Source organism: Antedon mediterranea, chromosome 11 (genome assembly GCF_964355755.1).
Source record: "Antedon mediterranea chromosome 11, ecAntMedi1.1, whole genome shotgun sequence".
Classification (NCBI taxonomy): Eukaryota; Metazoa; Echinodermata; class Crinoidea; order Comatulida; family Antedonidae; genus Antedon; species Antedon mediterranea.
Window position 1 is genome coordinate 21,714,793 of NC_092680.1, and position 13,811 is coordinate 21,728,603.

The window sequence follows — 13,811 nt, forward strand, 5'->3', positions numbered from 1 at the left end:
AACATCCGCTGTAGCTAACTGGTAAATAAAGTTTGGACTTAGAATCATCAAGAATACTTGGTATTCTAAGCTGAACTGTTTCTAGATTCCAACGGTAGTGCAACATCACCATATCTGACTCGAATGTAGTCGTAGGTGAAAGGAATTGTTTTTCATTTTTCACAATTCCAACGAGGCTAGGCAAGGCTGGATCTAGTTCAAACAGTTCTTGAGCACTCAGTCGAATATCGTACCTCATGTGATCAATTTCCATCTTTAATGTTGGGCTGGCTCTCAACCTACGTATAGTTGACAATTCTGGTGAAACTCTCGATCCCGTATTGATTTCGTGAACCGGTTACGAATCCATTGGAATGCGACAGAGTGACAAACTATAGGCAAACTGCTATCATAAACGGCTTGTGTCTTCTATCACTAATTGTTCTAATATTATATCGAACAAGCTCCTATACTATTATTAGATTATAGTTTGTATAATATAATATGTTGACAATTATAATATATTCTAAACATGTTTAAAACGTGACATGAGCATTTCCTGCTACTGTAGTTGGTTTCAGTGTTAATCACACTTTCGTTACAAACATTTTCTATGAATCGTTCTTACACTATAAGGTTTTTTTTAATTGTTTAGAAATTCTATTTTTGACAAATATATCCTATTAGGCCTATGGGCAAGTGATTAACATGAACGTTTATCGTTCCAGCTTTTCTTCAAGTGTTGTATTATGACATGCTGTTTAGGCCTCTTACATAAAATCTCCATTTAATAACCCTATGTATGGTTTTTTTATTTGTGGTACGTCAATAAAATACTAATTTTTATAAAATTTTAAAAAAAAATCAATCCATGGAGTAAATTCTTACTCCATGATTAATCAAAATTGTTATACGAAACAACAATAAAAATGTCACTTTGACAAAATTAAGATCTTATACAGTATTTTTGCACAGATATTCTATTTGTTCATATTGGGAAAATTATTAGTTGTTTATGTTATATCGAAAACAATGCTGTTTTTCTTTATTTTTAACGTAAATAAACTATCTCTACGTGTACATCTAGTCTACCCTCTTTACAAATGGTATCTTCCGGTAATAGACGCTTTTTGTGTGATGGCGGAGGTTATTGAATTTGATGTGCCCTCATGGTATGAAATTTCATTTATTTATTCTCAAAATATTGCATTTTAAGATATATTTACATCAAAACTAAAGGACTATTTAAATTTCAAAATTGTAGTGCATAATATAAAACCAAAGTTTGTTAACCTTAGTGTAAATCTAAATGTTCCTATGACCATCTAGGCCTAGGGATATGCCTCCTATGATGTTGGCTGGCTTTCTTAACACCTGGTCCGTCCCGCAAGGACGTAAAACAAGGTCGCTTCGTCCCAGAGTCTTTTCGTTCTGTTGGGCTACAGCTACCTTATTAACCCTGCCTATCTTGATTTTATCATAAACGTGATTTATGTGAAATAATAATTATTAATTATTTTAAAATGTTTTTTACAGGGCTGGTAAACCTCATCCTGGGCTTCATCTTGATGTTCTTAAAGATGGAAAAATGATTGAGGTAATTGAACAATATAATAATAATTAATAAATAATATAAAGAGTTGGAGAAATAAAAATACTGATATATAAATATTAACAAGTATAAAGTACAATCATTTTATTCATTCTGTGTTTAACTTTAAATAAGGGAAGATGATTAAACAATATATTTCTTGTCTTAAAAACAAACAAAATTAGAATATTATTACATAAAATAAAACATTGCACAATATGAACACAACATTTAATTGATAACAATTTAAGTTCTGAAATCATCTGCCAAAGTTAAGTTAGGTAGTAATTACATCAGTTACTGTGTTTATTGAAGTTGATGAATCAATTCATTTTTGTATTACTTGTTAATTGTCTTTTTGCTTGTTTATTTATTTATTTGTAGGTTTTTTTACCCTTTAATAATGCCTTTTGTGGTTACTGCAGGGTGAAGATAAAATACAATTGACACATAAAACACATAAAATAAAAATTGATTTGTTTCAGAAAATGATGATAGATGAGAAGACATACTATTTATTTGGAAGAAATTCATTGACGTGTGATTTTGTGATTGATCACGCATCCTGTTCACGTGTACATGCTGCCCTCGTTTACCACAAACATTTAAATCGGTCTTTTATTATCGACTTAAATAGCAGTAAGTCTCTAAATTCGGCATTTATTAATTGTGTAATTTTACATCTTATGAAAATGCTACTATGGCTGAAAACCATAGTAAACCATAGAAATTCATTTCGTTTTAATTCAATCAAAAATAGCAATTTTACATTAATAAGATGAAGTACCAATTAGTAGTATAAAACAAAATCAAAAAGAGTGCATGAACGAGAGCTACAGTATATGTCATGTAATACTGTATACAGAATACAATTGGAACATCCATCAATAACAGTATATGTTGTGATTAACATATTATAATACTGTATACAGAATACAATTGGAACATCCATCAATAACAGTATATTTTGTGATTAACATATTAATACTGTATACAGAATACAATTGGAACATACATCAATAACAGTATATGTTGTGATTAACATATTATAATACTGTATACAGAATACAATTGGAACATCCATCAATAACAGTATATGTTGTGATTAACATATTAATACTGTATACAGAATACAATTGGAACACCCATCAATAACAGTATATGTTGTGATTAACATATTATAATACTGTATACAGAATACAATTGGAACACCCATCAATAACAGTATATGTTGTGATTAACATATTAATACTGTATACAGAATACAATTGGAACATCCATCAATAACAGTATATGTTGTGATTAACATATTAATACTGTATACAGAATACAATTGGAACACCCATCAATAACAGTATATGTTGTGATTAACATATTATAATACTGTATACAGAATACAATTGGAACATCCATCAATAACAGTATATGTTGTGATTAACATATTAATACTGTATACAGAATACAATTGGAACATCCATCAATAACAGTATATGTTGTGATTAACATATTAATACTGTATACAGAATACAATTGGAACATCCATCAATAACAGTATATGTTGTGATTAACATATTATAATACTGTATACAGAATACAATTGGAACATCCATCAATAACAGTATATGTTGTGATTAACATATTAATACTGTATACAGAATACAATTGGAACATCCATCAATAACAGTATATGTTGTGATTAACATATTAATACTGTATACAGAATACAATTGGAACATCCATCAATAACAGTATATGTTGTGATTAACATATTAATACTGTATACAGAATACAATTGGAACATCCATCAATAACAGTATATGTTGTGATTAACATATTAATACTGTATACAGAATACAATTGGAACATCCATCAATAACAGTATATGTTGTGATTAACATATTAATACTGTATACAGAATACAATTGGAACACCCATCAATAACAGTATATGTTGTGATTAACATATTAATACTGTATACAGAATACAATTGGAACATCCATCAATAACAGTATATGTTGTGATTAACATATTAATACTGTATACAGAATACAATTGGAACATCCATCAATAACAGTATATGTTGTGATTAACATATTATAATACTGTATACAGAATACAATTGGAACATCCATCAATAACAGTATATGTTGTGATTAACATATTATAATACTGTATACAGAATACAATTGGAACACCCATCAATAACAGTATATGTTGTGATTAACATATTATAATACTGTATACAGAATACAATTGGAACACCCATCAATAACAGTATATGTTGTGATTAACATATTAATACTGTATACAGAATACAATTGGAACACCCATCAATAACAGTATATGTTGTGATTAACATATTAATACTGTATACAGAATACAATTGGAACATCCATCAATAACAGTATATGTTGTGATTAACATATTAATACTGTATACAGAATACAATTGGAACATCCATCAATAACAGTATATGTTGTGATTAACATATTATAATACTGTATACAGAATACAATTGGAACATCCATCAATAACAGTATATGTTGTGATTAACATATTATAATACTGTATACAGAATACAATTGGAACATCCATCAATAACAGTATATGTTGTGATTAACATATTATAATACTGTATACAGAATACAATTGGAACACCCATCAATAACAGTATATGTTGTGATTAACATATTATAATACTGTAATATAGTATACTGTACATAGAATACAATACAGACTAACTTTATAAGTAAAGTAAACATGTTGTTTTTTTCTCAAGCACATGGCACTTACCTTGGCAGTATAAGACTGGAGAGAAAGAAACCCCAACAAGTACCAATAGACAGTACAATCAGATTTGGCGCGTCCACGAGGGCGTACATTCTACGAGAAAAACCACAGAATGCTATCACCCCTGGCAACAAGTCAGAACACTCAGAAAAACAGTTAGAAGAGGAAGAAATGCATGGAGGATTATTAGGGTTACCAGAGGAAGAAACTGAGCTGGCTGTGAGTAGTCTTAAGCTCTGTACATTATTATTATTATAGCACCAGAACCATGGTCTTAGGCTGTGTACATTATTATTATTCTAGCACCAGAACCATGGTCTTAAGCTCTGTACATTATTATTATTCTAGCACCAGAACCATGGTCTTAAGCTGTGTACATTATTATTATTCTAGCACCAGAACCATGGTCTTAAGCTCTGTACATTATTATTATTCTAGCACCAGAACCATGGTCAAAGAAAGAGACTAAATGTTCTGTGGCGCCCCTTGAAATAAAAATTATTGTAAGCATTTGTAGTAATCATTTAATATTATTTTTTTATAGAATTTAACAGAATTTAATACCGCTCATAACAAGCGTCTGACGGCAGTTGGGATAGAAGAATCGGCCGCCACTGAAGCTGCACGTGCTAAAAGGAAACGCAAACATTTAAATGTTGTTTTCAGTGAAGATGATGAGATTATTAACCCTGGTAAGTTTAATGAATAATGTAGCCATTGCAATGTCAGAAACACACCATTTTGTATTTTAAATGATGCATTTTATCTGTATTTTAAACAATGTGTTTTATCTGTATTATACCAAATTTTAACCTTTTTAACTAATTTTTATGTGAATTTTTAATTTCAACAAATGAAAATAATTTCAAACCATGTACTATATTCTACTGTGTTTGAATAAATGACTACTATGATGGAATACAGAAGCAGAATACTCCTAATTGTATAAATGACTACTATGATGGAACACAGAAGCAGAATACTCCTAATTGTATAAATGACTACTATGATGGAATACAGAAGCAGAATACTCCTAATTGTATAAATGACTACTATGATGGAACACAGAAGCCAGTGGCGTATCCAGTAGGGGGGCCGGGGGGGCCCGGGCCCCCCCTGATTTCGTTTCCGTCGGCACATCATCGCGGCCGTCGGCAAACAAAGGTGCCGGGAAAAAAAATAAACTATTTATTCTGACAATAATTGAACTGTAAACATAATTCTTTTGAGTGTTTGTTTATTTACATATCATATCATCATTGATCCCTTCAGATCAACTATTTTTTATTTTCATTACATCTAACGAAACACGTAAAAAATGTGTAGCACGTACGTACGTACGGCCGTACGCGGTAGATTGTTTACTCAAAAGTCTTTGACCTTACCCTAAAACCTTGTTTTTGCATGCAGTTGAGCCTCTCATGACCTGGGATTTGTATGTCTTCCTACGCTAAGAGATTATATAGTTCCACATGCCATGTGCCTTTTTGTCTAAGATATATTTATTATAAGTGCCAAAAACCCGGTTTTTTTTTCTCGATATGAGGCCTTTATTATTCAAAATTTTTAAAGAAAAAGCACATATACCATAAAAAATATCCATGTAGGCCCTATTTCATTTTTGGAACAGAATATTCCGTGAGGCTCAACTACAAAACCACCATTTTGTGATATGATGTCATCGTAAGCCAATCAAAGCTGAGCTTTCTCGCGATTGGCATTGCTCACGGTTGAATGATTTAGGATTCTAGCTGATTTGATTGGTGGATGCGAATCACCCGCAGCGGAATGTTTTCTCTCGCGCGTGTACCATGAATCTCTCTGATCGTTACTACACAAAGTTAGAGCAATGAATTTGTCCGAATTCCGTTAAGTAAACAACTTTATATATTTTATAAGCATTTAATAACATGTTTTATTGATATTTGCAATGGTGATATATAAAATAAATTACTAAAAAACGTAATTATATGTAATTATTTTAACCAAAAATGGCGTAGTTAATAGAATTGTCGACTGAGGCCGCAAATTGTTTTACTTCTTTCGTGGCTAAAAACGATCATTTTCGGCGATGTTTTAGACCCTATATTTCGAAAACTACAAATCAGATTTTCCTAATTCTTTCTTTATTGTAATATGAATACAACATACTAACAGATAATGTTGGTTTGGATTTTATTTTGCATCGTTATCCCATATAAGACAATATGACTATGTAATCCTAGAAAATATATTGATCAGAGACGTCGTGTATGTACAGCAGATAATGACACCAATTTTGTCGGCAAATTGGCAATTCCCGGCCCCCCCAACTTCAAAATCCTGGATACGCCACTGACAGAAGCAGAATACTCCTAATTGTATAAATGACTACTATGATGGAACACAGAAGCAGAATACTCCTAATTGTATAAATGACTACTATGATGGAACACAGAAGCAGAATACTCCTAATTGTATAAATGACTACTATGATGGAACACAGAAGCAGAATACTCCTAATTGTATAAATGACTACTATGATGGAATACAGAAGCAGAATCTATATATAAATTTACGTAAGGGCAAAATTCGGTAAATCGCGCCTTACTTCTATAATTTTTACTCGATGGTATGTAAAGTTGGTTCGTACTTTCGGTACTGATTTTAACCACCTGATGTAACCCTGTTTACTAATTAAATTAAGTTAGATAATAAGTTATTGACGGTTAAAACGAATTTAGGTTCCAAGATTTGCCCCAAATAGGGGTGTTTTCCGACCGTGGTATACACTGTATAATGGATGTCCGTCTTGAAAAATACCCGCCACAAAAATGCGAGGAGGCTTCGCATTTTCCTATCTCCTCCTACGATAATTGTTTTTAATGGCTGAAAACCGGTTGAACAGCTAGAGTACACCATCATAATGTTGAAGACAGGCCGATTTTCTTTAAAAAATACTATTTTGATACATTTAATATACGTTTTTACAAATGTATTGATTTGTGATGAATGGAACATTCCAAATTATTTGGTTTAACCATACAGGTATAGATTTTTTTAGATTTATGGGCCCCCTTGGAGAATGAACATAAATAGTATTGCAATGCTGTACAATACTGTTACGGTATTAACCACTTTTGATCGCAATTTGAATCGCAAATTTCTTACTGTGAGTGTTGGTACTGTTAGATGTAATATAAAAATATATACAAATAAACTTTATTACTGTGAGTGTGGGTAGGCCCTACTGTTAGATTATAAACATATAATATACAAATAAACATTCCACATTATTTGGTTTAACCATAGAGGTATAGATTTAGATTTATGGGCCCCCTTGGAGAATAAACATAAATAGTATTGCAATGCTGTACAATACTGTTAAGGTATTAACCACTTTTGATCCCAATTTTAATCGCAAATTTCTTACTGTGAGTGTTGGTACTGTTAGATGTAATATAAAAATATATACAAATAAACTTTATTACTGTGAGTGTGGGTAGGCCCTACTGTTAGATTATAAACATATAATATACAAATAAATAAACGTTATTACTGACAGTTGCTTCTCAACGTTTGTATTAATTAATAATTTAAAAATATATAAACGTCGTAGTGGTGTATCGTTACATGTACTTTACTATTTCAATCGACTATGACAGTGAGAGTTTTAACAAAGTACCGTATTAAATCGTAAATGTTTTACTGTATTTAGTGGTATATTATTTATAGGCCTATAAAACATTAAAAACAATATATCTTCTTCCCCCATCCCTCAACCCTTAATGTTACATACAAAACACAAATTGGGTTTGTTTAAATGAGTCCAAATAAAAAAATTTGACTCATTTTGTTTCTCTCTCGGAAGTAATTCCCAGGGTGCTAATTTTGGTTGACTACATAAATCATTGTGTATATTTATTCGTTTCTGTAAACGACAATGTATTATAGTCCTGCGGTACGTACATTTGAAATCTCCATTTTTTTCTCGCTGGAAATACTGTGTATTCGAGAACCATCTGTGGGCACGACCTAGATGGTACGCGAGCGAAGCGAGCGTGCCATCTAGTACTCCTAATTGTATAAATGACTACTATGATGGAACACAGAAGCAGAATACTCCTAATTGTATAAATGACTACTATGATGGAATACAGAAGCAGAATACTCCTAATTGTATAAATGACTACTATGATGGAACACAGAAGCAGAATACTCCTAATTGTATAAATGACTACTATGATAGAATACAGAAGCAGAATACTCCTAATTGTGTAAATGACTACTATGATGAAGCAGAATACTCCTAATTGTCAGACGAAATAAGATTTAAACCTACTTTAACGAACATAAACTGGAAATCAGAACTGACTGATCTTAAAAAGAATTGTGTAAAATGTGTCTTAATAATTATTTTCTATTTTTTCAGAGGACATTGACCCCTCTGTAGGTCGCTTTAGAAACCTAGTGCAAACATCGGTAGTTCCTGTAAAGGTTAGAATAATTGTGCTTATCACTTATACATCAAAACAAATTTGATAAAATTAACATCAAGAAAGCAAGCAACAAATGAACAACATCAGAACTTAAAAAAACAAATAATTATGTCTCCTAACATTAACAAAGGTGGAGTTAATATAATTAAAGATGTAATAGGTTAGTGTTCATCTTATGGGTTTTTTTTTAATGTAATTTTCAATTTATTTCCTTATGTTTACAGAAACGCCGATCAGACAATTCAACGTTTTCAACAGAAAGTATAAATAAACGTTTACAAGGTTTTAATTACAATTCATTGTATTCTGACCTGCCACAAGAAGAGTCCAGTTCATCATCGGCCATTTCACCCACCTCCCCAAAATATGGCCTCATGAGCTCAACATTGAGTTTTATGCACACCCCGAATTTGGCACCGGACGTTAACCCAGCACCAAGTGTGGTACCACAAGTTAACCCGGTATCGGTACCAATAGTTGGACCAGTGGGACCAGCAGAACCAAAGAAAAAGTACTTTCCAAAGGAGGCGTGGCCTGGAAAGAAGCCGACACCTTCTTTACTTATTTGATCTACTGCAGTTAAAAGAGGCATGGCCTGGAAAGAAGCTGACACCTTCTTTGCTTATTTGATCTGCAGTTAAAGAAGGCATGGCCTAGAAAGAAGCCGACACCTTCTTTGCTTATTTGATCTGCAGTTAAAGGAGGCATATTTGATCTGCAGTTAAAGGAGGCGTGGCCTGGAAAGAAGCCAATACCTACTTTGATTATTTGATCTGCAGTTTAAGAAGGCGTGGCCTGGAAAGAAGCCAACACCTTTGCTTATTTGATCTGCAGTTAAAGAAGGCGTGGCCTCGAAAGAAGCCAACACCTTTGCTTATTTGATCTGCAGTTAAAGGAGGTGTGGCCTTAAAAGAAGCTGACACCTTCTTTGCTTATTTGATCTGCTGTTAAAGGAGACGTAGCCTGAAAAGAAGCCAACACTATTTTTACTTATTTGATCTACAGTTAAAGGAGGCATATTTGATCTGCAGTTAAAGGAGACGTGGCCTGGAAAGAAGCTGACACCTTCTTTACTTCTTGATCTGCTGTTAAAAGAGGTGTGGCCTGGAAAGAAGCCAACACCTTTTTTACTTATTTGATCTGCATTTTGTGAACCATTTGTTTCAAATGTAAATATTGTATATGTTTACAATTCAATTACCCTACGAATACATTGACCAAATTGACGTCTTGAAAAAACAAACTTGTTTTCTGGAAACTAGCATACTACAATTTCATGTAGAATTTCTATTTTGGAATAAATTAGCTAGGAGGTGGTACCTTGAATTTAAAAAATCACATTTATTCGTAAGGTTTTCTACAAGTCGAATGTTTTTTAATTCTATTCTTTAAATTTAGTTAATTTTTTTTCTAATTTTTAAACCATAACATAAACTGTTCATGTTTATAATGATTAATTTATATGCCGCCCTCTATTGGCAATATATTCGCCGTACTTTAAAGTGTTCATTACTGTTAAAGCAGACCTACTAATGTATAGGTCCAGTACTTTAAAGTGTTTAATACTGTTAAAGCATAGACCTATCTAATTTATAGGTCCAGTACTTTAAAGTGTTTAATACTGTCAAAGCATAGACCTCCTAATTTATAAGTCTATGATTAAATGTATTGTAATTTGCAATTGATTAAAATTAATTATAAATTTGTGTATACATATTTATTTTAACAAAAGTCGTTTCTGTATACCCACAATAAAAAACCCAAATAATTTAACAAACACTGTTTTTTTTCTCTCTTAGTATTAGTATGGACACTGTCTTTAATCATTTAAGCTCTGTCCACACTATCAAACTTTATGTGACAAAAAAGTGCATATTTTATCATATCACTAAAATATTTGGGCACATCACACTTTTTGATAGTGTAGACAGAGCAGCTTTAGACACGAGGGATGTTCATGTTGAAATATAACTTGGTACAAAGTACGGAAGCTCCAACTTTCTTGTAGTGATGTTTATTGTCAAAATGATCAAAAATACAGGACGATTTGTAAAAGGTTACGTAAATATAATTGATCCGTTAAAGTGTTTAATGACTTCCATAACGGCAACCCGTGTTTACGTTTTCATAATCGTCATTTACACAACATGTATAAAACGACTAAAAGAAAAACGTTAAACGACTTTGTGATTACTTCAATGACAATGTTTGTTGAATCTGGTACGGTACTTTTATCGTAATAAAAACACTTCAATCATCATAATTACTGTATAAGTTTATCCGGTTGTTTGAGGGCGGGAAGTTTTCTTACAGGAAAGTCTTATAAATTCACAAGTTCCCTTCCTTGGCAGTATTCTGCAACACACCACTAAACGTAAAAGCTGTAGTATTTGTGAATATTGTTCGAGCCTACACGGGGCTTCTCACATCTTCAAAGTTAACAGCTCTATACGACGACGGGGCTAATCACACAATCGGTGGTACTGTTCAAAGTCACAGAATCCAGAGAGAAGATGACAGTAACATTGTTTTTTCTACTATTTGCGGTAAACATAGCTTGGGGTTGTAATCCGTCTTCCACCCAGACGACAACAGCATCACCAACAGAAGCAGTTGTTGCATCTGATGTGTCTACTGTTATTCAGGGTAAGTTAGGTGCAAGTTATTATTTATACAATTTACAATAATTGCGAGATTACATTGAGAAAACGTTCATTCTAAAAAGCACGAACTTACTATACTAAGCTAGCTCAGTTAAACTTACTATCGTGCTACTCATTTAAAAAAAATTATAATTTACATTATTTAAAAAAAGATAACATTCACACATCAGCGGAAACGAAACATAACATTTTTGCAAATAATTTCGCCATCATTTTAATGATCAAAAAAGAACAAAAAAATACGAAATGTAAAAATATACAGTTTCTTGAAATGTCCTCCTTTCTTGCTCTTGGAAAATGGTATTGTTTATATACATTTCTTGTAAAGCTTGGTTCCCACTATGGAACGTAACGCAAGGACGTAAACGCAACGCAAGAGTTTTAACCAATGACAAGCGAAGTTATAGACAGTTAGAAATCAAAAGCGAAAAAGCCATCGCTTGTGATTGGTCAATTCACTTGCGTTGCGTTACGTCCTTGCGTTGCGTCGCTAGTGGGAACCACGCTTAAGAAACGTCTGAACCCGCTTAGCAGGAATTTAGATATTAAATTCATAAAAGGAAAAAGTAAAACAATAATCTAATAATGTTTTTTTCCTTCTTTATTTCCATTCACAAAATCATAAACATACTAAATAATGTTCTTAATAATTTCCTAAGAAGGTTTTTTTTTCTTTTGTGGTCCTAACTCGGCTTGATGCCACGATCCTAATACAGTGATTACTAAAGTTGTTATAAATACATTTAAAAAAGTAGTTTTCTAACTTGACGTTTGACGGAACAGTTCAATTATCGCCTTCTTTGTTTTCGATAACTAGATTAATATCCAAGGGTAGTGAACTTATATAAACAAAAACAAATTAATTATCAATTGAAATCTCAAACTTACACAATATGTAGAGAAGTGCAATGGAATGGATATGATGCTAGGATACGATTGGATAATTCGATAAGGCCTTTTTTTAATATCCATGTGATTTGATTATTGACGGACATTAATAACATTATTGAGGAGGATGGCTGGGTAACTGCAGTTACACTCTATAGCTTAACGATAACAATCTTCATTCTATGAACTATTTTACTTAAGCTTAGTTCCCACTATCTAGGTCGCAACGCAAGGACGTAAACGCAACGCCAGTGTGTTGTTGAACAGACAAGCGGCAGTTCGAATAATCCATCGCTTGTGATTAGTCAACTCACTTTCGTTGCGTTACGTCCTTATGTTCAGTATCTAGTAGGAGAACCAATATTTTAACTTGAATTGCAATTTTTAATCTGCTTTTCCTGTTTAACGTCTGTGTCTGTATTGAAAGTTATTATACCAATGAGAACATATCTCAACCTATCTTTCAGTGACTTATTATCTTTTCTGTCTGTCTGTCTGTCTGTCAAAGAATAAGAGAATGTCAGATGGTGATATAGTTTACGTGTGCCATTGCGTTACATTTCTCTATTGGACACCTAGCTAGGCCTATAAGTGACTATAGCATGATTCGTTTTAATGTTTATTTTATTAATCCATTCTTTTAAAAAATGTATTTTAATTTTAATAATCGTTTACGGTATCATTTCAGAAGACCGAGTTAGTTTCTCAGTTGGAGAAGTGGAGTTCATAGACTTGATGTGCGGTATTCCATGGAACAAACGACTCCGACGATCTCTTCCAAACCCAAACGAAGACCCCACCAAACGGGGACCTCCCCCAAACCCAATCGATGAGTTACGGCTCACTCACAGCATGCTTACTTTTCGAGGTAAAGTGTTTGAATGGGGAGTGCTGCCGCTTTCGCCCATATCCCGAAACTTTGGTTGGATGAACAGGAAGAGTGAGAGCAAGTGTATCTCCTGGGACGTCGCTCCTCGTGGCACAAGCAGGTGCAGCCTGGAGGAAGCAACAGCATGGGCTGAAAACTACCACCTGGTGGAAGGATCCTACAACCTACTGCTCAATAACTGTCATATGTTTGTTAAGAAGATGATACAGTTTTTAGAGAGTTGTTAAGAAATTATATAAGAGCGGAGAGGAATACATCAATGCCTCTCACCACCTGTGGACGTTATCTATAGTATTAGTTATCGATGTTATATAAACAATAATTCAATAAATTGATGTTTAAATAAATGCTTGCGGTTTGGAAATTTTGTATTTTATTATTTTTGTGTCAATCACTTGGCTATCTATGCATACAATATGATATGTTTCATATTAAACGAAGATCAAGAAGAAGCATACATGACCTGGTCACAGGAACAACATTGACATAATGAGGGTGTGGTCCTGGTTAGCATTGAAGCAAACATTATAAAT

At 32.8% G+C, this 13,811-nt stretch overlaps 2 protein-coding genes across 2 annotated transcripts; both read left to right on the forward strand.

The window, feature by feature from the left end:
* Positions 1–1,120: 1,120 nt before the first annotated feature.
* LOC140063120 (nuclear inhibitor of protein phosphatase 1-like) lies at positions 1,121–11,061 on the forward strand. The gene is made up of 7 exons (XM_072109563.1): positions 1,121–1,151; positions 1,516–1,576; positions 2,056–2,209; positions 4,350–4,579; positions 4,905–5,052; positions 8,772–8,836; positions 9,063–11,061. The coding sequence occupies exons 2-7, from the start codon at positions 1,568–1,570 to the stop codon at positions 9,405–9,407; spliced, it is 951 nt and encodes a 316-aa protein (XP_071965664.1). The 5' UTR covers positions 1,121–1,151; positions 1,516–1,567; the 3' UTR covers positions 9,408–11,061.
* Positions 11,062–11,190: 129 nt separating this feature from the next.
* Positions 11,191–13,630, forward strand: LOC140063122 (uncharacterized). The gene is made up of 2 exons (XM_072109567.1): positions 11,191–11,484; positions 13,078–13,630. The coding sequence occupies exons 1-2, from the start codon at positions 11,352–11,354 to the stop codon at positions 13,503–13,505; spliced, it is 561 nt and encodes a 186-aa protein (XP_071965668.1). The 5' UTR covers positions 11,191–11,351; the 3' UTR covers positions 13,506–13,630.
* Positions 13,631–13,811: the final 181 nt, after the last annotated feature.